General features: G+C 42.1%; 2 protein-coding genes across 5 annotated transcripts in view; one reads left to right on the plus strand and one right to left on the minus strand.

Annotated features, from left to right (window-relative positions):
- The window catches only part of ncf4 (neutrophil cytosolic factor 4), a 38472-nt gene extending 27265 nt beyond the window's left edge, over positions 1–11207 (minus strand). The window contains exons 1-3 of the mRNA XM_080455121.1: positions 11027–11207; positions 6384–6468; positions 6020–6179 (exon numbers count right to left, since the gene is read on the minus strand). Coding sequence (XP_080311247.1) covers positions 6020–6179; positions 6384–6468; positions 11027–11058 — 277 coding nt within the window. The 5' untranslated portion in view covers positions 11059–11207. The remainder of the gene's footprint in view (positions 1–6019; positions 6180–6383; positions 6469–11026) is intronic.
- Positions 1–21733, plus strand: part of pvalb7 (parvalbumin 7) — a 43168-nt gene that overhangs the window by 14615 nt on the left and 6820 nt on the right. The window contains exon 1 of one of the 4 annotated variants that reach the window (XM_080455133.1): positions 19365–19460. The exons of the other annotated variants lie outside the window; for them this stretch is intronic. The gene's annotated coding sequence lies outside the window, so the exon portion shown is untranslated. Of the gene's footprint in view, positions 1–19364; positions 19461–21733 lie in introns of those variants that run through there. 4 annotated transcript variants of the gene reach the window in all.

The raw sequence follows: 21733 nt of genomic DNA on the forward strand, positions 1-21733 counted from the left end.
GGTGGCTTCCCAGACACAGCATCAGTGCGTCGGGGTCAGATGCCAGCTTGTCTGCTGTGATGACAAGAGCCACAGCTCAAGGGAGGGAGAGAACTTTTCATGTGCCAATGTCACAATTTGTTCCTTATTGAAATGCGGCAATTCCCCAGAGGAGATGCTTGCGTCTATATACTGTACAGCAGGGGGTCTTCAACGTTTTCAGCCCAAGGACCCCCTAGCTGAGCGAGAGATGAAGCAGGGACCCCTTAGCTGAGAGAGAGATAAAGCAGGGACCCCCATATTGTATAAAATTGTGTTTCAGATTCAACTTTTTTTTGTTTACGTGGTCTGCTCTTTTTTTCCCTCTACACCTTTGGCTAAAGTTCTCCTCAGAAAAGGGATGCCGGGTTTCAAGCGGATATGGTAACAAAAAAAAAACATAATCACACAAAGATTTGGCGGAACCCCTGTAGTAACTCTGAGGACCCCCTAGGGCTCCCGGACCCCCTGTTGAAGACCCCTGCTGTACAGTATTTGGTAGCACTGGGAGGAGATGGTGATTATGTCTCCAGGGGTCTTCAGAGGCCCTGACCTCCGAAACCTTAGTGTCAACCCCTGCAGTGGCCTTCAAAGGTCAGGGTCTCTGAAGACCCCTGCTGTACAGTATTTGGTAGCACTGGGAGGAGATGGTGATTATGTCTCCAGGGGTCTTCAGAGACCCTGACCTTTGAAGGCCACTGCAGGGGTTGACACTAAGGTTTCAGAGGCACTTGCCCGTCGGGCAAGTACAGGTCATGTTCTACTTGCATAAAGGTCATGCCCACTTGCCCAAAAAGTGCATTTTCCATTATAAAATGAGAGGTAGAATTTGCGCTTGTAGAACAAATTAATGTTAAATCCTACCGGCAACAGTCACTTTGAAGAACCAGAATGAGTGCAACTGCTAGTTGTTGTAAGGTATCATTGTTCTTCATTAATAGCCCATAATATCTAATGAAGACAGAATGCACTTGCCCGTCGGGCAACCTGAAAGCAAACTCCACTTGCCCGAATGTTTTATTTACTTGCCACGGGCAGTCGGGCAACTGTTAGTGTCAACCCCTGCACTGGAGTCAGCATGAACCAAGCCTGCAATCTACCCTGTCCCTGGGATGGACAAATATGGCTGTAGAGCTAAACCTTTATTATTTCATGCATTGCTTCATAGGGGTGTGCCGATCACTAATTTCACCAAACGATACGATACGATATTTGGCTCACAACTTCGATACGATTTCGATACGATACGATCCGCACTTTTTTTATTATGAAAAATATATGGGGGAGAAAAAAAGCAAATGCAAACAAATAATTCTCTTTTTGCATTATTCAGATATGCGAACTTGTAGCTTTTCAGCTACAATAGCCGTTTTGAATCCAAATAGGGCAATAGTGTGACACCTGACATGACCCGAAAAAAAACAAACATATTGTCACCCTTTTCACCTCGGGGCTGTTTGCATGCCTGATTATTATCATTGTAAAATTTAAAAAAAAAAAAAAAAAAATTGAAAACGATATTCTTTTTCTCAAAACGATACATATCGTCACGAAAACGTATCGCGATATATCGCGGGACGATATATCGGCACACCCCTATTGCTTCAGTTTCACGTCCAGATTTTTACTGTACTGTAATTGTTTTTAATCTGGTTATTTTACCAGGTCATTTATAAAGCATGTGGTAGAGTACAACAACTTGCTTGCCAGAGACTGCTAGAGATAGAGAGACCTACTTAGAGTTAGCTAACTGCAAGAAAGGACAACAGAAAGCGGATCAAACGAGTCACTAGATAGAGCAGACAGAGCAAATGAGACCACTAGATACAAATAGCACAGAATTTTAGAGCCCGACCGATATATCGTTTTCCGATATATCGGCCCCAATATTTAGCCTGGTAAACCCTCCCTCCGGAAATCTCATTTCCATTTGATTCCAGGAGTGAAATCAAATGGAAATGAGATTTCCGGAGGGAGGGTTTACCAGGCTACCCAATTTTGGCCTATTACCGATGTATCTATATCGGTTGAATTTTGGCCGATGTCGGCTGATTTTGTTAATTAATTTTTGGGAAGTTGGCCTATCAGTAGTTTAGATTGAACACCATTCACAGCTAATGAAATAAGGGATGGAAGAGGCAAAGGACAGAGAACTACAGAGAATAGACAGAGAACACATTCTAATGACGAACAGTAGAGGCCTTGTTCTAATACTGTAGGAATGCACCTGCATAGATGCCACACAGTCAGACATCAAACTTCTAACTCTGGCAATGTTCCAACTACATCTGTATGTACGTCAGAGATTCCTCTGCTATTCCCCACTGTAGCACATCAGTCCACAGTCCTATTTGAGTTTTGATACGCCTTATATATACCTGGTTAGTATTCCACAGTATTTCAGAGGGATTTCTATCTGCATATGAGGGTCTTTTTATCAGTCATTTGTGGACTTGACAGTCACTTTCTTTTTCTTTCTCCTCACTCCTTCAGGCATTTAACATGATAGACGGTCATGAGGACAATAATCATCTCTCTGCTAAGTAAGTCGTAGTTCAGACCAAAGATTCACGAGACAAAACCATTTTAAGCCCAGTTGAATTTATGGTTCGTCTTATGGCGGTGTCGTGACTCGTGTGCGAAAAATTGTCGATCTACAAGCTCACAATGCATTGTGCATATGAAGTGTTGTGAAGTTGTAGAAAGATCGTCTCAGGTCCTATCTGGGAACCCATTCCGTTTAAAAAAAAACAACGTACGCGTCAAGCCTTCATCAGTGTACGCCGAAACGTGTATGTTGTTCTGTCTGCTCTGCAGTATATCATGCCAACTTAAATACATGAATAAAAGTGCTTAAAGGACAGTTCTGTGAGTGCTGGTATTCTCTTATAGAGATTTATTGTAAAGTAACTTTTCCAGACAGTGCACCCGGTAAGAAAGCTCAGTGATATTTAAACGAGTTGGAGTCGTGCTCGCACCCTTGATGTAAAGGCAGTGGTTCTGACAGATTCTGCTGTTAGTAGAATCTGTCATGAGAGATTATCTCAGGTCTAAACCATATGCAGGTAAGAAACTGGAATTCTGAGATCCTGAAGCCATTCTAGCCAAGTATTTAATCTAAAGTCAAGTCAAGTCTATATTTCATTCTCTCATCCAGATTTATTGGCACAGATAATGTTCCAAAAGAACATTATCTGTGCCAATGAAGCCTGATTCATAGTTTGTTGTGCGCCGGTGTCAGCCTACTTGTAGGTCTGCTATTCTCAGGCATTTTCGGCATGCGACACCATCGCACAACGGAGCATAAATGAGGCTTAATGCTGTCACGTGCATTATTAATCTAACAAACAAAAAAAACGCTCAGGGGCTAAATGTTGTTTGTTTGATTAATTAAGCATAAGCCAACATTATGCTCTGCGACATTATCTTTCTTTACTTTGTTTTTCTTTTTTGGTCCAGCATCGGTTGAATCAAGAATAGCGGGGATGTGCATCCTCGTCTCATCGACAAATAGTGTCCCAGCATTCCCTAATCATTACGGACATTGACAGTTGCAGAGAGCTAGAAGGGGGTGGGACAGACTTAGACAGACTTAGGAGAAAATGATGACCAGGGGATAAAACTGGAGCCACTTAGCAGATGAGGACAGGGGACAGTGACAGACACACAGCAGAGCACTGCTGAATACTTAACCATTTAAATCCTATACACTTTGTTGCAGATGTATGAGCTTGTAGATCAACTATTTTTTTCTGCATCTTCACCTATTTCCATGGAATGTTTGTTCACCTATTATGACTTGCCCAAAATAGGGACGCGAGGGATCATGTGGTTAATGTACAGGACACTATTTAGGACAGTACAGTATGTCTCACTCCGTCTCCTTGCACTGTATACGCAGTGGGTCGTGACTTGTGTTATTCTTGTAAAATGTCAGAACGTCTTGCATGCATTTACTTTACTGTACAACGTGTTAGAGAGTCATCTAGAGTTTGGCAATTGGGGACACACAGCCACTAGGACCTTGAACATCTTCTTTGGTCCTTCTTTTCACTTAGTTCATTGCATGATCAGAGTTAGCTCTCTCTCGCTCTCGTTCTCTTGATTCACTTTCAGTCTCTGTTCTCTATGAACTCTTCTCTGTTTTCGACACTTTTTTCAGATCTTCACTTATTCCCAACGTTGTGATATTGTGACATCTGTATACAACATTGCCTCTATCACTGAAATATTTATTCTGACAACTTGTGATAATTTTCGCTGTCTTGTGTCCAAAACTATTTTCCCTTCGGGAACCATAAAAGACATCTTAGAGCTCTCTAATATTCTTCCTTTCTGTCTCACAGACACACTCTCTCTACTCCCTTTACCCTCTATTGCTGTAACAAGTCCTTTCCTGTCCATTAAATGTCATTCAGTGAGTGGGTTATATTTATTACCACCAAATGAATTGGATTTTACATCCTAGTAAGAATAGGGGGGTCGAGTCCATAAGAGAAATCAATAAAGGAATCCAGTATTTCTCAGTATTAAACAACAAAATATAATTTTAGAGTATGATATTTAGAGTATGATTCTACAAGATTCTAGATATCCATAAAAAAATGTCTTCAGAGCCTTGATTAAGCAATCTGCAAAGCCAAAAACCATCACCACAAATGTGTTTAACCTCACCATGTCGGGTTTTGTGCTTATTTCACTAGTGATCAATCTGCGTGCTTTAAGGGGAATACCACTCATTTTCAATGGGGGGGGGGACTTTTTCTTATTTCCACACAACAGCTCTAAGGTGTATTAAAGACACAGTTCAATGTTGAAAATGAGTGGTATTCCCCTTTAAGCATCAGGCTAGAGTTACTGTAACATACAGTATCTGCCTTTTATTGATGACTCCACCCCACCCCTACGGGGATTGGGAGGTGCACTTATTTCTGCCCGCTGTGGTCATATTGCCGATCTGGTCCTGTCCCAATGAGCCAAGGTGAGAGAATGAGTGTGCACTTTTAAAGTGAAGGTTACAGAGTGATGAAGCAGAACTGATCCTGTCTTCTATATTTATTCAGCGTTGGTGCATCAGCCAAAACGAGAACATTAACACCAAAATCAGATCAGACATGATATAGAAATAGTATAGTGTCACCTTTGTAAATTAATAAATAAATAATAAAATAGGCTTAGTCCAAAATGTTTCCAGTGAATGTTTCATGATGTAAAAACAAAACCTAAACCCAGAGATCATTTGTCCTGTCACCTACAATAGAAGCCCTTAATATCGAAAGACCAAAACGAGAACTGAAATGTAAAATGAAACATCCCCACTGTATAATATTACAGAAGAGAAACACAACAGGGAAGTGAAGTCAGTGGCCCGTAACAACACATTTGCATGACTGCTGACAATGATTATAAAAGGCAACCCCTTGAGCACTACAGTACCGTGTATGTAAAGTGAACAATTGTATACTGCAGTGGTTCTCAAAGAGGGGTCCGGGAACCCCCAGGGGTCCTTGAGGGGGTTCCAGGGGGTCCCCAGCAAAATGGTTAATACAGCATCACAATCATTTTAACCCCTTTATCCATATTTTATACGATGGCTGTTCAAAAACAGCAGATCTACAAGCTCACAAAGCTTGAACATCTGCAATTTTTGAACATATTTGAAACATTTTGCATAATTTTGAATGTTTTAACACAAATCTTCTCTTCAGGGGGTCCCTGGCACAAAACATTTTCAGATGGGGGTCCGCAGCCAAATATAATATCAATTTGGGGGTCCTTGGCACGTAAAAGTTTGAGAACCGGTATAATGTACAGTACACATGTGTGCATGCACATCGTACACATGCATGCACACACGCAAGCGCACACAAACGCAAACGCACACACACACACACACACACACGCACGCACGCACGCACGCACGCACGCACACACGCACACACACACACACACACACACACACACACACACACACACACACACACACGCACGGTATACACACCTGGCAGAGTTGGTAAGATACAGGTGTTAGGACCAGGTTTGTCAGGGTCTGCAGGGGAATACTTTGACTCCAGATCATGATGGAGAATTGAGAACTCCTTGTACCGCCTGTAGATCAAATATTTGCTGCTCCCTTTAGTCTTCACCTCGATTGCAAACCTCTGGGGGGGGGGGTCAAGAAAGGAGTGAACGGAAAATGGAGAGGGGAAGAGAAGGAAATGAAACAGAAAACAGAAAGATGGGATAGAGAGTGATCACAAACTATTTAAAAAGTTTCCGCCCATAAATACTCTGTTTCTATGCTCATTAAAGTAGTCTGAGCTAATAACATTAAGAAGATATATCATGAATTCATGATCTCTTACATAATAGTCGATGAAGCCTTTCGTCTCCTCAATGTCAGCAATGGTGGCGCTGACTGGGACATCATCAGGGAGCTGGTCAAAGTCACTGGAATGGATTGAAAGATCATTCTAACCACGTTTAAATTCAAGTACATCTTCCAATGTCTCAATCCCAATTATTCAAAAGGCTTAAAGGTTTTGCAGACAAAAGTCCCATAGTGTTCTCGGCGAGCGACACCATCGTACGAGCAGGGGTGGAAAGTAACTAAGTACATGTACTCAATTACTGTACTACTGTACTACATTTTGAGGTACTTTTACTTTACTGAAGAATTTCCAATTCTATACTTTTACTTTTACTCCACATCTCAGAGTCAAATATTGTACTTTTACTCCACTACAATTATTTACTGGTAGTTAAAAACAGATTAGGATTATTATTACAAAACATACATTAACCCTATTTAAACTTCTTTGCATTGTGGGCTTGTAGATCTGCTATTTTCAAAAGATTTGTATGCATTTGATGGACGCTAACACCACAACACCCCCCTCCCCCCTCGATACTGCTCCTCAACTTGATATCTCTGTGGACAAACACATCTCCATTGATCAAATGATCAAATCGTTCGGTGTTGGCTTGCACATGATTCACCTCAATGTGAATTCCCTTGTAGGAAACAAGCTAACACAAATCAAGCAGATGTTTTATGATGGTAAGGTTGACATTTTAACTTTCTCTGAAACTAAACTTGATCATACGATAAAGGACATTGAGATTGAAATTGAAAATTACAAACTTTTCAGAAATGATAGGAGCATTAATGGGAGAAACGGAGGTGGTGTATGCATGTATGTACATATTGACAATGAGTGCATCCTTCGCGAAGACCTGAAGGATGCAGCCATTGAAGCTGTGTGGGTCGAGATCATTTTTAAAAATTCCAAGCCTGTGCTAGTCGGTACCATATACAGACCTCCTAACCAGACTGATTTCTATGAAAGACTTGAGGAGTGTTTAGCTAAGGTGGAGTGTGCGGAGACGATTCTTCTTGGTGACTTTAACACAGACATGCTCTGTAAGGAAGCGTCAGTGTATAAGTCATTCAAGGGGTTTTGTCATCGGCACTCACTCCACCAGCTAATCACCCAGCCCACAAGGCTGTGTGTTTCCACTCAAACTACCATAGATCTCATTCTAGCAACGGACAAGGACAAAATCCTCAATAGTGGTGTTTCTACCTGTGGCATATCTGATCATAACATGATCTTCTGCACCAGAAAGAAACGTAAACCTAAGAACGGTTGCCACAAATCAGTCACGATCAGAGACCTCAGAAACTATAAGAGTGAGGATTTAGATCGCAGGCTAGAGGAACTGGACTGGTCCGACGTACTAAACAGCACACAGGTAGACGAATCTTGGCTTGGTTTCAAAACCAAATTCATTCAAATTTTGGACAGTGTGGCCCCCATGAAAACCGTCATGGTCAAATCCCGCCCGGTACCATGGATGAATTCGGACATCCTTACTGCCATGAAGGTCAGAAACAAAAAGTGTTCTGAGCTTCATAAAGGTAGGATCAAACTCGCCAGGTGTTTTAACAAAGGTCTCGAATCCCACGTAGCTAAACTTGTAAAAGAAAGAAACAAGCTAAGAAACAAGGTTAATCGCATGCTCGAACTAGCAGAAAAAAGCTTCCTCGATGACAAAATTGAGGAAAATAAAAGCAAACCACGAGAGCTTTGGAAGCTATTCAACAACCTACTAGGCTGCAGCAAGAAATTGAAAACCAGGTTTACAAACATAAGCCTCAAGGTGAATGACACTCTCATCACATCCAAACATGAAGTGAGTAAAATCCTCAACATATTCTTCACGACCATAACCTCAGATTTGGTTGAAAAACTTCCCCCTCACTCTGGGTGCTATGGTGAAGAACATGTTGACTCATTTTACAAAAAACAGGGTGTACGGAAAGATGATTTTAAACTCTCCCCTGTGAAAACAGAAGAGGTGTTTAAAAAATTGAGTGCTCTTCATCAACACAAAGCCACAGGCCTCGACAATATCCCCGCCAAATTTCTAAAAGACTCGGCCGCCTCCATTGCTCCAATCATTACCCACATAATAAACCTCTCCATCATACAGGGACGGGTCCCTAACGATTTCAAAAAAGCAAGGGTGACCCCTCTGTACAAAAAAGGAAACAAATTAGACCCTGGCAACTACCGCCCTATTTCTATTCTTAGCTCCATCTCGAAAGTCATGGAAAAAATAGTCTATGAACAGGTCGATAAGTATCTTGCCGAAAAAAATCTAATTTACAAATTCCAATCTGGTTTCAGAACAAACCACTCCACTGACACATGCCTTCTCTATTTGAACGACTCTATCAAACAAGATGTCGACAAGGGCAAATATTGCGGCATGGTCATGCTGGACCTCCAAAAGGCCTTTGACACCGTCAATCACCCAATTATGATCAATAAGCTCAAAGCAATAGGTTTTGATGATACGTCAGTGAACTGGATGAGATCCTACCTGGAAGGGAGGGAGCAAGTGGTGGAAGTAAACGGCACCCAGTCCCCCCCCCTCCCTGTGACTTGTGGTGTCCCACAAGGAAGTATACTAGGACCTTTACTGTTCCTGATATATGTGAATGACATGTCATCGGCCTGCGACTGCAAGCTGTTCCTGTTCGCAGATGACTCGGCCCTGCTAGTCTCGGACAGGGACAGGCTGCAGGTTGAGAAAACTCTCAGCTCCGAACTCAACAAGATCTGCATCTGGCTCTCTGACAACAAACTTTCATTACACCTGGGTAAAACTGAATCCATCCTCTTTGGGTCCAGTCCTAACCTTAGCAAGGCAGAGAGTTTCACGATCAAAGTGGGTGATAATGTCATCAAAAGAAAGGATGAAATTACCTACCTGGGCTCCATCTTGGAGGCAAACCTCTCCGGTAACAAAAACGCCGAAAAAGTGATCAAAAATGTCAACCGAACAACACGCTATTTGTGGAGGATTGATCGCCTAGTCAGTAAGAATACTCTGAAGATTCTTGCAGGGGCCCTCATTCAAGGTCATTATGATTATGCATGCACTTCATGGTATCACAACACCTCCAAGGCCTTAAAAACAAGGCTCCAAACATCCCAAAACAAACTTGTAAGGCTACTTCTTGGCCTCAATCACAGAACCCATCTAACCCCTGCTCATTTTGCTAGGATTGGATGGCTTAGGGTTGAGGACAGAGTACAGCAACTTGCTATGGGCCTGGTCTTCAAGATACACCACAACATTGGGATCCCCCTGTATTTGTCAAAATACTTCAAAAATGTTAATGAAGTCCATGATCATAACACCAGAGGCAGCTCCACTGATCATGTTCAACCCAGATTTGGCTCAACTAAGGGTATGAACTCATTCTCATGCTATTCATCAAAAATGTGGAATGCCCTACCAAAAGGAGTAAAGGAGTGTAAAACCCTACTCACTTTCAAAACTGCCCTAAAGATACACCTTCAGGAGGCTGCAATTCGAAAATGGCCCCTGTCTAAGTCTTAACCTACCCCTCCCTACCCCCCCCCCCCCCCTCTTTCATTTTCCTCTTTTGTATATATATATATATATATATATATTTTTTTTTTTTTTTTTTTTTTTTTTTTTTTTTTTTTCTCTCGTCATACCAGTAACCTGAAAGCTGATTGTATGACATTCTGTATAGTAGTGTGTATATCTGCCTGCCTCTTATATTTCATCATGATTTGTGTGCATGGGGTCCTCATCTTAAACAAGCGTAATGCTTAATGAGGGTTTCCAGTTTAGTAGACCTTGTATTGTGAATTTGTACTTCCATGTACTGTTATGTACTGTCATGTACTATTCTCATGTCTTTCTAAATAAACTACATCAATCAATCAATCAATTTGAAAACTTGTGAAATGGGACATTCTGCATAATGAGTAGTTAGTACTTTCTACTTGATACCAATACTTTTGTGCTTTTACTCAAGTTAAATTTGGAATTCCAGACTTTTACTTGTAACCTTTTAACGACAATAGGCTACAGCTGTGCTTGTTACAGATACGCAAAACTTCTAACGCATGTTTGAAGTTTCAAGTTGCACTTACACACATCTCAACATAACTTCAGAGAACAGTGGTGTAAAGTAACTAAGTACATTTACTCAAGTACTGTACTTAAGTACAATTTTGAGGTATTTTTTACTTTATTGGACTGGAGTAGTAGGCTATTTCCAATAGTCAGTACGTAGGTTTTACTTTTACTTCTACTCCACTACAAGATCTACAAGCTCACAAGGCTTTGCAAAGTGAGCTTGTAGATCTGCTATTTTCAAAAGATTTTTATACATTTAGATACTTTTACTTAAGTAAAACAATTGAGTACTTTTCCCACCACTGGCTATGTGTTACAGATACGCAAAACATAAAACGCGGCATGTTTGAAGTTTCAAGTTACACTTACACACATCTAAACATAACTTCACACACTACCATTTCACAGCACATTCATGCGTAATGGAATGGAATGCATGATGCGCGTCGCATTTCCAGATCCTATAATGGTTGTTTAGGTGAGAAAGATAAGACCAAAAAACTTTCTCCAAAAGATTACATTTTGTCTCAAAGACACTCACCTCTCATCCCGTAATTGTCGGGGCAGCGACATTGTATTTATTGAAGCTGTTAGTGAGGGAAAGTGAGAAACCTCTGCGTTCACTTCACACACACACACACACACACACACACACACACACACACACACACACACACACACACACAGTCCTAGATCGTGCGTCTGAAGCGTTTGCGCCACACTTAATACGCACGACATCCAGGAAGCGAGAGTTCAGTTAAAAAAAACATCCTCTATTAATTTTGGCGGAGGGTTACTGGGTGCGGACTGTGTGTGTGTGTGTGTGTGTGTGTGTGTCTGTGTGTAACACTGACAAAGGATTTTGTAAATGATTAGCCATAAACCTTCCTCTTAGTGTTTAACCACTTAAAACCCATATGGGTAACTGCAGTCCCTCGGGGCTCATTACTAGTGTATTTTCTGTTTTCTGCTATTTTCAGCGAAAGTTTTCCCCACAATACCGATGCTGGGGTTTAAGTGGTTAAACAACCCCATCCCCTCAAAGAGTGCATTTCTCCTGCCTTTCTGTCATTAGTAGTTAGAGCCTGCTGAACACCAACTGTACCAGTAAAGATAAACTACCTTTACCCTCTCAGCTGTTTTGAGTTGGTACTCATGATGACCAATGGGGCCAGTGACCAGCGGCCCTTGAGGAGCCCATGGGCCAAGGCTCATTTACAATTCAATTAAATGCAAATATCTGAATATATATATATTTACATTAAATATATAATTAAGTATAGGTTAACGCTCAAATACGTACCCTCAGCCTACAGTACAAGTCCCCTTCTATCTGATTATATGGCACTAATGTCTGACTAACAGTTGACAAGTATTATTAACATTATGTAAATACTGGAGGTTATAGACTGTAAATCCTGTACAAAGAATGTATACAGGTGGCGCTTTCTTGATCCCCCCCCCTTAACACGAGTAGGGTTTTTGCGTTCCTACCCGACTGCCAAAACAAACTTGTAAGGCTACTTCTTGGCCTCAATCACAGAACCCATCTAACCCCTGCTCATTTTGCTAGGATTGGATGGCTTAGGGTTGAGGACAGAGTACAGCAACTTGCTATGGGCCTGGTCTTCAAGATACACCACAACATTGGGATCCCCCTGTAGTTGTCAAAATACTTCCAAAATGTTAATGCAGTCCATGATCATAACACCAGAGGCAGCTCCACAAATCATGTTCAACCCAGATTTGGCTCAACTAAGGGAATGAACTCGTTCTCATGCTATTCATAAAAAATGTGGAATGCCCTACCAAAAGGAGTAAAGGAGTGTAAAAAAACTCACTTTCAAAACTGCCCTAAAGATACACCTTCAGGAGGCTGCAATTCGAAAATGGCCCCTGTCTAAGTCTTAACCTACCCCCCCCTACCCGCCCCCCCTCCTTCATTTTCCTCTTTTGTATATATATATAATTTTTTTTCTCTCGTCATACCAGTAACCTGAAAGCTGATTGTATGACATTCTGTATAGTAGTGTGTATATCTGTCTGCCTCTTATATGACATCATGATTTGTGTGCATGGGGTTCTCATCTTAAACAAGCTTAGTGCTTAATGAGAGTTTCCAGTTTAGTAGACCTTGTATTGTGAATTTGTACTTCCATGTACTGTTATGTACTGTCATGTACTATTCTCATGTCTTTCTAAATAAACTACATCAATCAATCAATCAGTGCCCAGGCCATTCTAGGTAGTGTGGGCTTGGTGTGAGTGTGTGTGTGTGTGTGTGTGTGTGTGTGTGTGTGTGTGTGTGTGTGTGTGTGTGTGTGTGTGTGTGTGTGTGTGTGTGTGTGTGTGTGTGTGTGTGTGTGTGTGTGTGTGTGTGTGTGTGTGTGTGTGTGTGTGCGTGCGTGCGTGCGTGCGTGCGTGCGTGCGTGCGTGCGTGCGTGCGTGCGTGCGTGCGTGCGTGCGTGCGTGCGTGCGTGCGCGCGTGCGTGCGTGTGTGTGGTGGGGGGGCTTAAAGATAATTGGCCCATGCGCCTCCTTCAGTCTTTTTGCGTCCCTGGAGTTGACCTTCAAAAGGTGAATTCGGCTCCTGATGAATACAGCTGATGGCTGAGAGGATGCTGAGTAGATGCTGGGTAGCTTTGGGCCCAACTCCCCCTCTCACGTAGCCTGGTAAACCCTCCCTCCGGAAATCTCATTTCCACTGAAATCAAATGGAAATGAGATTTCCGGAGGGAGGGTTTACCAGGCTACCTCTCACGTTGTAGTGATTAAATCTTATGACACTAGATGTCAGCAAAGTGATGATCTGGTGCTGGAGTGTGATTGGCATGCTGTTGAAAGAGATGAACTCTCTCTGCGTGTGTGGGTGTGTGTGCGTGTGTATGTGTGTATGTGTGTGTGTGTGTGTGTGTGTGTGTGTGTGTGTGTGTGTGTGTGTGTGTGTGTGTGTGTGTGTGTGTGTGTGTATGTGTGTGCGTGCGTGCGTGCGCAACACAACATAACAACAATAACAACAATAATAAAGATAAAGAACATAAAGATATACTAATAACATAAACAAGGAGATAAAAAAAATAAAGCTATGTACTATAGCAGCAATAGGGAGGGGGAGAAATGTTAGTCTTTAAGCTTATAGAATGTGCAATAAGGAATAACTATAGACACAATTACATTTATTCATTGTGCAATATCGGTTTTGAACTTGTTTATATGGCTCTAACCACCGCCGGAAACATTGAACCCCGGACAGTGAAACCCCTCACACCCTTGCCAGTCCATCACAAACAGTCAGTTTCCGGGGTGTTGCTCATGTCTTTCGTAATCCTTTTTACTCTCCTCAAGCATCTGCTGTCGTACATATCCGTCAGGGATCGGAGGGGGCTCCCTGTATGCGCTCAGCCGAAAGCACCATGAAGAACACACAGATCCCAGGAATAGCTACGAGTGATAGCCCCTGTCAATATGCTCTGGGTGTCGATTCTATTGTGTTTTGCGTTTCTTACTCAATGTCCTGTTGTAGCCCAGTGCTACAATTTATCCCAGTGCTACACATATCGATTCCATCTCTATTTTCATACAGCCCGAGACTGACACTTTGAATAGTTGCTCACATATCAGTCCATCCGTGGCCATGAATTGCAGCTATGTATTTCAACACGACCAGGGCATCCTGTGGCCTCCAAGCCAGCTACTTCACACTTACATTCAAGGGTGTATTTATCTTCAAGGTTATGCCAGTTGCTAGGCTCTAGTGTGTGTGTGTGTGTGTGTGTGTGTGTATGCCTTCTATATAGTTTAATGACATTGCATCCTTGGAACACAACTCTAAACTAGAGCGACACTGCCAAAAACAGCTGAAGGAATCCCATAGGCAATTGAGTTGACAGGCAGGTACAGGCAGGCGCGCCACACACACACACACACACACACACACACACACACACACACACACACACACACACACACACACACAGTAAGAGAAGAAGCTAGACTGACAGAAAGGGTTGACAGACACAGCATTTTGACAGCAGGTCACCTTGCAGACATAATGATGAAGTAAGAAGAACTAAGAGGAGGTCTTTCCTGTGGTTGATGATGACACTGTACTGGTGCATCATGTGAACATCATTACACAATAAAATCAGTTCATTTAACCATTTGAACCCCAGCATGCCTATTCTGGGGGGAACATTCACCAGAAATTGCAGATCTACAAGCTCTTTTGAGAGAAGAGATTTTTGGTGAAGAGATTTTGTGTAGACGGAAAAAGCGGTCCAACAACAGTTGTAACCCAAGTCTGTTTCACTAAGAATAGAGGGTTTAAGTGGTTAACTCTGAGTGTACAAACAGGCAAATGGATCCGTAAGGGTCCACATGGTTCCATTTGAGAGTGTAGCCTACAAATGGAAACACATGGATCCTTATGGGTCCATTTTGTTCCATTCGTACTGTCTCAGAGTTAGCATTGAGCACTGCATGGGCTGGACTTGAACATGCAGCATTGTAAGGACAGTGCAGTATTGTAGCTCACACTGCTGACCCCTCCCGGGTGGATTTGTACACTCTCCGAGTTAAATGAACACTCAGGAGTTTAATGTGTGGATTTCCCTGTGTGTATTGCATGAGCCAGTAAGCTAATCTACAGTAGGTGTAACTGGTTGAGGGATATCCTAGTGATACCAATACAAACATACACACGCAAGCACGCAATTACACACTCACTCACTCACTCACTCACTCAGTTCAGCTGGGGCAAATATCCACCTGTCAAGAGTTAATACTGCACCTGTTGCAGAACAGCAACTGTATCTTTAAATACTAAATTTGAAACAGAGGCCTTCCCTCTATCTACCTCTCGATCTATCTGTCTGTCTGTCAGTCAGTCAGCCTGCCTATCTATCTATATATCTATCTGTCTCTCTCTGTCTCTCTCTGCCTCTCTCTCTGTCTCTCTCTCTCTCTGTCTTTGTCTCTCTCTCTCTGTGTGTATCTTTAACTGATGCAGGTCATCATTCTCCTCTCCCTGCCTGACTCTTGTTCCTCTAGTCATGTCTTGTCCTCAATAAACCTTAAGCACCTCATTTATCAAACTAACAGTAGCTGCTGCACGTTACTGTTTGTCAAACAGTGGTCCACAGAGTTCTAGTGGTCCATAGGAAAATGTTATATATATATATATATATATATATATATATGTATATATATATATATTTATTTGTTTCTCTCCCATCAAATTTAAGAAAGCCTTTGAACTAATAACCTTGAAATTAACTATTTACTAGGGCTTGATACAGTATACTCTGTGTTGCGCATTGAAAATAGCCAGTCTACATTTTTTTAAATAATATTTCAAAAGCATATTATGCTAGTGGTCCAGACAAAGCTGAAACAAAAAAAAAGGTTGAGAACCTCTGCCAATCTGTCCAATACTGTCCAATCTGTCTTTGTATTTGGCAGTTTTTCTCCCTTGCTATCAATATTCACCCTGATCGCTCAATAACCTCTCTGTCTTTGTGTTTCCAAGAAGTCTTCTTCTCCGTCTCCTCACTCCCTACAGTCACCCTTCTAATCTCCCCCACCAGCCATACCTCCCTCCCTCTGGCATCCTTTTAAAGAGCTGACCATAGGAAATTGCTGACCAGAGGTAATTCAATAGTAAGGTGAAAGTCATGAGCATCTGGACTAGACAAGGGGAACAGAGGGTCAAACCAGTTGGAGGGAGAGAGAGAGATATTGCTAATTGTTTGCTTTTGTTGGTGAAATTACTGCAGGTGTAGCCCAGTGAGTTTATGTGTGCATATTGCATAACGGAGGAAAGGTGTGTCTGAAAGAGAAAAGATAAGAAATTGAAGAAATGTGGGGCAGCTGTGAATATAGAAAGCCAAATAGAAGCAACATTATTTTATTGCGCAGCTTCACAAGGCTGTTGAGGACACCAATTTAGTCAACAATAAAATTCAATAAAATGTAATTGGGAACACACACACACACACACACGCACACGCACACGCACACGCACACGCACACGCACACACACACAATTACTTTTTATCTACGTTCTACATGAATTGGTGATTTGACCATGAGTGGAATCCGAAGAGGAGAAAGTCTTAATACATCAGTGTAGGTGATGGGTGACAAATGAGAAGAAAGATGGAGAGAAAGTGAGGGGGTGAGGATGTCTGAGGCAACAGTAGGTAAAAGCAGAACCCATCTAGAAGCTGTCACGGTCCTTCTGACAAGCTTGAGATCGTGTGGAGATATGGGAGGACGAAGGGGAGATACAGACCGATAAAAAAATAATTGGGGGAAGGAGAGAAGGAGAGGATAGCCAGATAAACAGATAGAGAGATTAGTAAAATCATTGACCGAGTTGGAGATAGATGGATGGATATGCATTCAAAAGCTGAACAGGTAGGCAGAGGGAATTGGAAGGTGATGCAAATTTATTCTGGGCTTCAGGGGACCAGAGATAAGTCAGTGTGTGCATGCCTGTCTGCATCACATATCATATGTCTGTGAATTCCTGCTAGAGTATCCTGGTGTGTGTGTGTGTGTGTGTGTGTGTGTGTGTGTGTGTGTGTGTGTGTGTGTGTGTGTGTGTGTGTGTGTGTGTGTGTGTGTGTGTGTGTGTGTGTGTGTGTGTGTGTGTGTGTGTGTGTGTGTGTGTGTGTGTGTGTGTGTGTGTGTGTGTGTGCATGCGTGTGTCAATGTGTCACTCACCATATACCTCCGATAGGGAAGCAATTATATATCCTCTCGTTACTTTTGGCAAGATGTTACATAGTGAAGTTCAGACAAGACCATCTATATATATAATGCTATATTGAACCTCAGGGAGGAAATGTGAGCGTTCATGAGGCGGGCCATGTCACCAGGTCAACCGCAGCAGAACAATACCCCAGGAACAGAAGGATTCACTATGGCGTGGTGACAGGGGATCAAACTGAGCACCATCTGGTTCCAGGATTGTTATAGCAATGGGTCTCAAAGTGGGGTCCGGGGACCCACATGGACCCTCGAGGAGGTTCCACGGGGTCCCCAGCAAAATGTGTTGAAACACTTATAGCCCTATTTGATTTTCCGGGTATTTTCGAAACATTTAGAAAAATCTTGACAGATCTTGACAAATCTTCTCTTATGTTGGTCTCTGGCACAAAAAGACAAAATCTTTTAAAATGAGGGTCTGCGGCCAAATACATAAAAAAATATTCCTTGCCATGAAAAGGTTTGAGAACCACTTGGCTTATAGAACAACGCGTTCAAAACTGTCTTTGCGTCTGCACTTTCTTTTGCCGTCTACAGCAATCGTTCTTAAACGTAATAAATATTTGGACCCTTATCAGAAATGTAGCGGCTTCCCGTGACCCATCCATCGCTATTTTTTAATGAACACAGTAGGCTACTTAGTGATAACTTGAACAACTGGTAATAATTCATCACTCATTCTGGGAACCACCCCAGAAACAATGATCGACACAGCACAGTATGTCGTTTACATGCAAGGAGTGTTATTCGCATGATCTCCTAAATGACTGCCATAGCAAATGTCTTTGTTCTCATATCACTCCATACCCCGTGACCACCTGCCCATTCTTTTACGGGGTGGCTCTACAGGAGGCTAGACCTCTATAAGAGGGCTGGTCTGTGGGTTTATCCGTGTCTGATTGTGTGTTTGTCTGGAGATAATCGCGCAAACTGCTGGACTGATCCACATCGAATTGCTTGTGCACACTGCACTGCAATGTCATAGATGACTGACATCATAGACACGCTTTTCCCACGTTGAACGTCACAGCACCTCTGAAATGCCTGAATTGTAAATTGTTCTTCACCACCTTGCCGCCACAAACATGGAACATTTCCATATTTATTAGACATTATTCCCACTGACCTAGTTAACAATTGGGCTGAATAATCTTTTTTTTGTTGGCATGCTGTAGGTAGTGGACACTATTTAAACACCACTGTGGTACACTAACTCAGTGGTTCTCACCCCGTTTCAGGCCGCGACCCCCCAAAATAATAATATTTGAAATGGGGATCCCCCACCCTGATAAGCACTTGGAATTGTAGGAGTTGAGGCATGACATTTTGTTTGACTCTTTTTTTTAACGTATTGGGTATTAAAAGTCCTTAAATTGTTACTGTTACACTTGTCATCTGGGGACCCCCCCAAAATCATGTGGGGAACAGCAATGTCTGCAATTATGTCAATGAAAATGCTACGGAAACCAGGAAACAATACATTGACCACAAAAGGACAGATGGTTTAGGGGAAAACAAAAGTGAGCTACTGTACTATGTGGAGAGATGGAGAGAAACCACTTTAAACCCAATTCTTAGTTGACTAGGTTCCCAAGTAATTTGCCTGACGAAGGCCTTTTCAATAAATTTGTGCGGGAGCTACAATCCAGTGTGTGGATTAACTTAACTTTTCTATGTTCATTGCCTTGTTATCCAGCACCTGGCCAACAGGTATAAGATCTGCACACAATTTCCTCACTGAACTCTATACTAGGCCCCCTCCGCCTCCGATCTACAAGCTCACGACATGTCGCCTTGAGACGTGTTGTGAGCTTGTAGATCGGCTATTTTCGCCGAATGTAAGCCCCTGGATAGGGACACTATGGTTCAAGTAGTTAAGATTATTAATAGGCCTGTGTGATTTGTTAATGCCACAGAGACAGGGATCCCACTTCAGGGCCAACAACAGGCCGCACGTCATGTCTTGCATGACGTGCATTAGTGTCTATAGTGACCCTCCATGCCCTCCCAAAATAGAGAGAAGAAACGGGAGCGTGGATGTGTGTATGTAAGGGGGGAGGGGGCCTATAAAAGTCTTATTGTGTCCTTCCCTTTCTGCTGACCTTACCTCTGTCTCTCTATTTACTCGCCATCGCCTCTCTCTGTCCCTTTGTCTTCCCATCTCTCTCTCTCTCCCCTCTCCTCTGCATCCGTCCATCGCTCAGGTAAGACAAGAGATGAGAAGGGAAATATAATATTCAGTGAAAACAGCTGATCTACAAGCTGATCAACAAGCTCATGTGTCGCATAGTGACTCGTTGTGAGCTTGTAGAGCGGCTATTTTTGGTGAAGATATTTAGTGAAGAGCAAAAAACAGGAGGTAGCCTAGAATAGAGCGCTTGGGAATCCGTTCAACTAACTATAGTTTTTAAGTAGTGCTAAAGTCAGAAAAGACAAAAATGAGATGTCTTGTGAGATGCGTTGGTCAAAGATAATCTAGCTGAACAGAATTCATAGCCGGTGTTCATGGATTGAAATAACACAAGATGCTCTTATCTGTGCCAAGCAGTTATAAAGTCATTAGTGATGTATTGTGAACTATTAATGGAGTTGGTTGCTGTATAATGATGATTATAAAACTAAATGTGAAGAGCATTAATCATAGAAGACATTTACAGTAACAAAACATGAATACATCTTGTATCAAAAGTAGGCCTAGTGTATGTTGCAAGTGGGATAATCTTAAAATGTTCATGGACACACAAACACACAAAGAGGTGTTGATATACTTTACTGTAGTGTTGGCTATAAATAGTGTCCATTAGAACACTTGCATGGATGTGGAGTCTTCCTTCAAAGCAACCAGTTTGAATGTTGAAGATTATTCTGAATTCTTGGAAAACTCTTAACAGTTTTCTGGATTTGCCAGAGGGTTATTGTTGAAATCTCCACCTGAAACCCATCATAAAGTATGGTGACTTACATATGTTTTTTAACTCACAAACTCGCTCCATTTCAACAAGGGCTCTAAAATGGTTGAGCATGTGTTTGTGGTGAGAAAAGTGCTTCATGGAAGTTGTTAAGGAGAATCATTTATTGTGCTACTTTGAAAAGCCCATGGTAAAAACTACAGTAGTTTGCTGTGATGAATTGGTGTGTTATGGTGCATATCACTGCACTGAAATATCTGCCAGCACACTATCCATCATACTCACTGGTCATATTAGTTTGTTACAGAGCATGGATAAATTTATTTATTGTAGCTGTCGCTTCAATGTACAAGCCCAGTCATGTCACTCAGCGTGAAGCCACCTTCACGCCTACAGTAGCCTATATGATTTACACTGTCAACATTGGTGAGATAGGCCCTGTTTACTCCATTCTACTTGTGGAACTATGGTTGTTGTGGGGTGCATGTCTGTGTAGAGTATGAACATGCTAACACCAGGGAAGGGCATTGTTATGATGCAGCCTAACGGGTTCAGCTTCAAGATGTACTGTATGGAACATCAATTACATTTGCAAAGCATATTATATACATCTCTAAGCAAAACTGTCTCTAATAGCGGCATGGCTCCCATGTGGATCTCGGATGTGACCAGTCAATGACGTCAGTCATCTTTCAAGGTTTCAGCCCAATCCAACCGCCATTGACGTGCATTATAAAATAAAGTTAAATGTTTCAAAAATATCTATTACATTTTGTGAAAAACATAGACATTCACTTGCTATTTGTCAGTTGGATAACAGGTGGAGAGGTTGGAAAGAGACATCAAGGAGGGCTGCATATCAGATTTTATTAGTCATAGTGTCACTTCTGGGGTCCTTTCATCAAAGAGTACACAGTAAGTGTTTTGTTAGGGTCAAATACTCCAATATGCTAAGGGAATATCAATTCTACTCTAAAAAGACTTAGCAAAAACTCACTGGGCAACCAAAGCAACACACACATGCGCTCGCACACTCGCACGCATGAGCACATGCTTTCTCACACACACACACACACACGCACACACACACACACACACACACACACACACACACACACGCACACGCGCACACGCACACGCACACGCACACACACACACACACACACACACACACACACACACACACACACACACAGGCAGAGAGTTACGTCAGGGGCACAAATATACACTGCTCTATCTTTCTTCACAGCTTAACACTTGTTCCCATAGTTCTGCACTGAAGAGGCACCCAGGGCTCAGTACTGACACCTACACCACAGATCTGTAGGGTACTGCAACTAACTGCAATTGTGGGGTTTATTTAGATATCTGATTCATTACTAGAATTCTTGTCCATTAGCTACCTGCTAGATTGCTGTTTCTGCCTATGGCATCTCTCTAAGTTTCTAAGGAAGCTTGTACAGTAAGCTAATCATTTTTCAATCAATATTTTGTGTCAAATATTTGATTATATGGGAGGCCAAATGGTTAGGACGCATACCACATGGGCACAAAATGCCTTCTATAGC

The sequence above is a fragment of the Gymnoscopelus braueri genome, assembly GCF_963280865.1.
Source record: "Gymnoscopelus braueri genome assembly, chromosome: 2".
NCBI lineage: Eukaryota > Metazoa > Chordata > Actinopteri > Myctophiformes > Myctophidae > Gymnoscopelus > Gymnoscopelus braueri.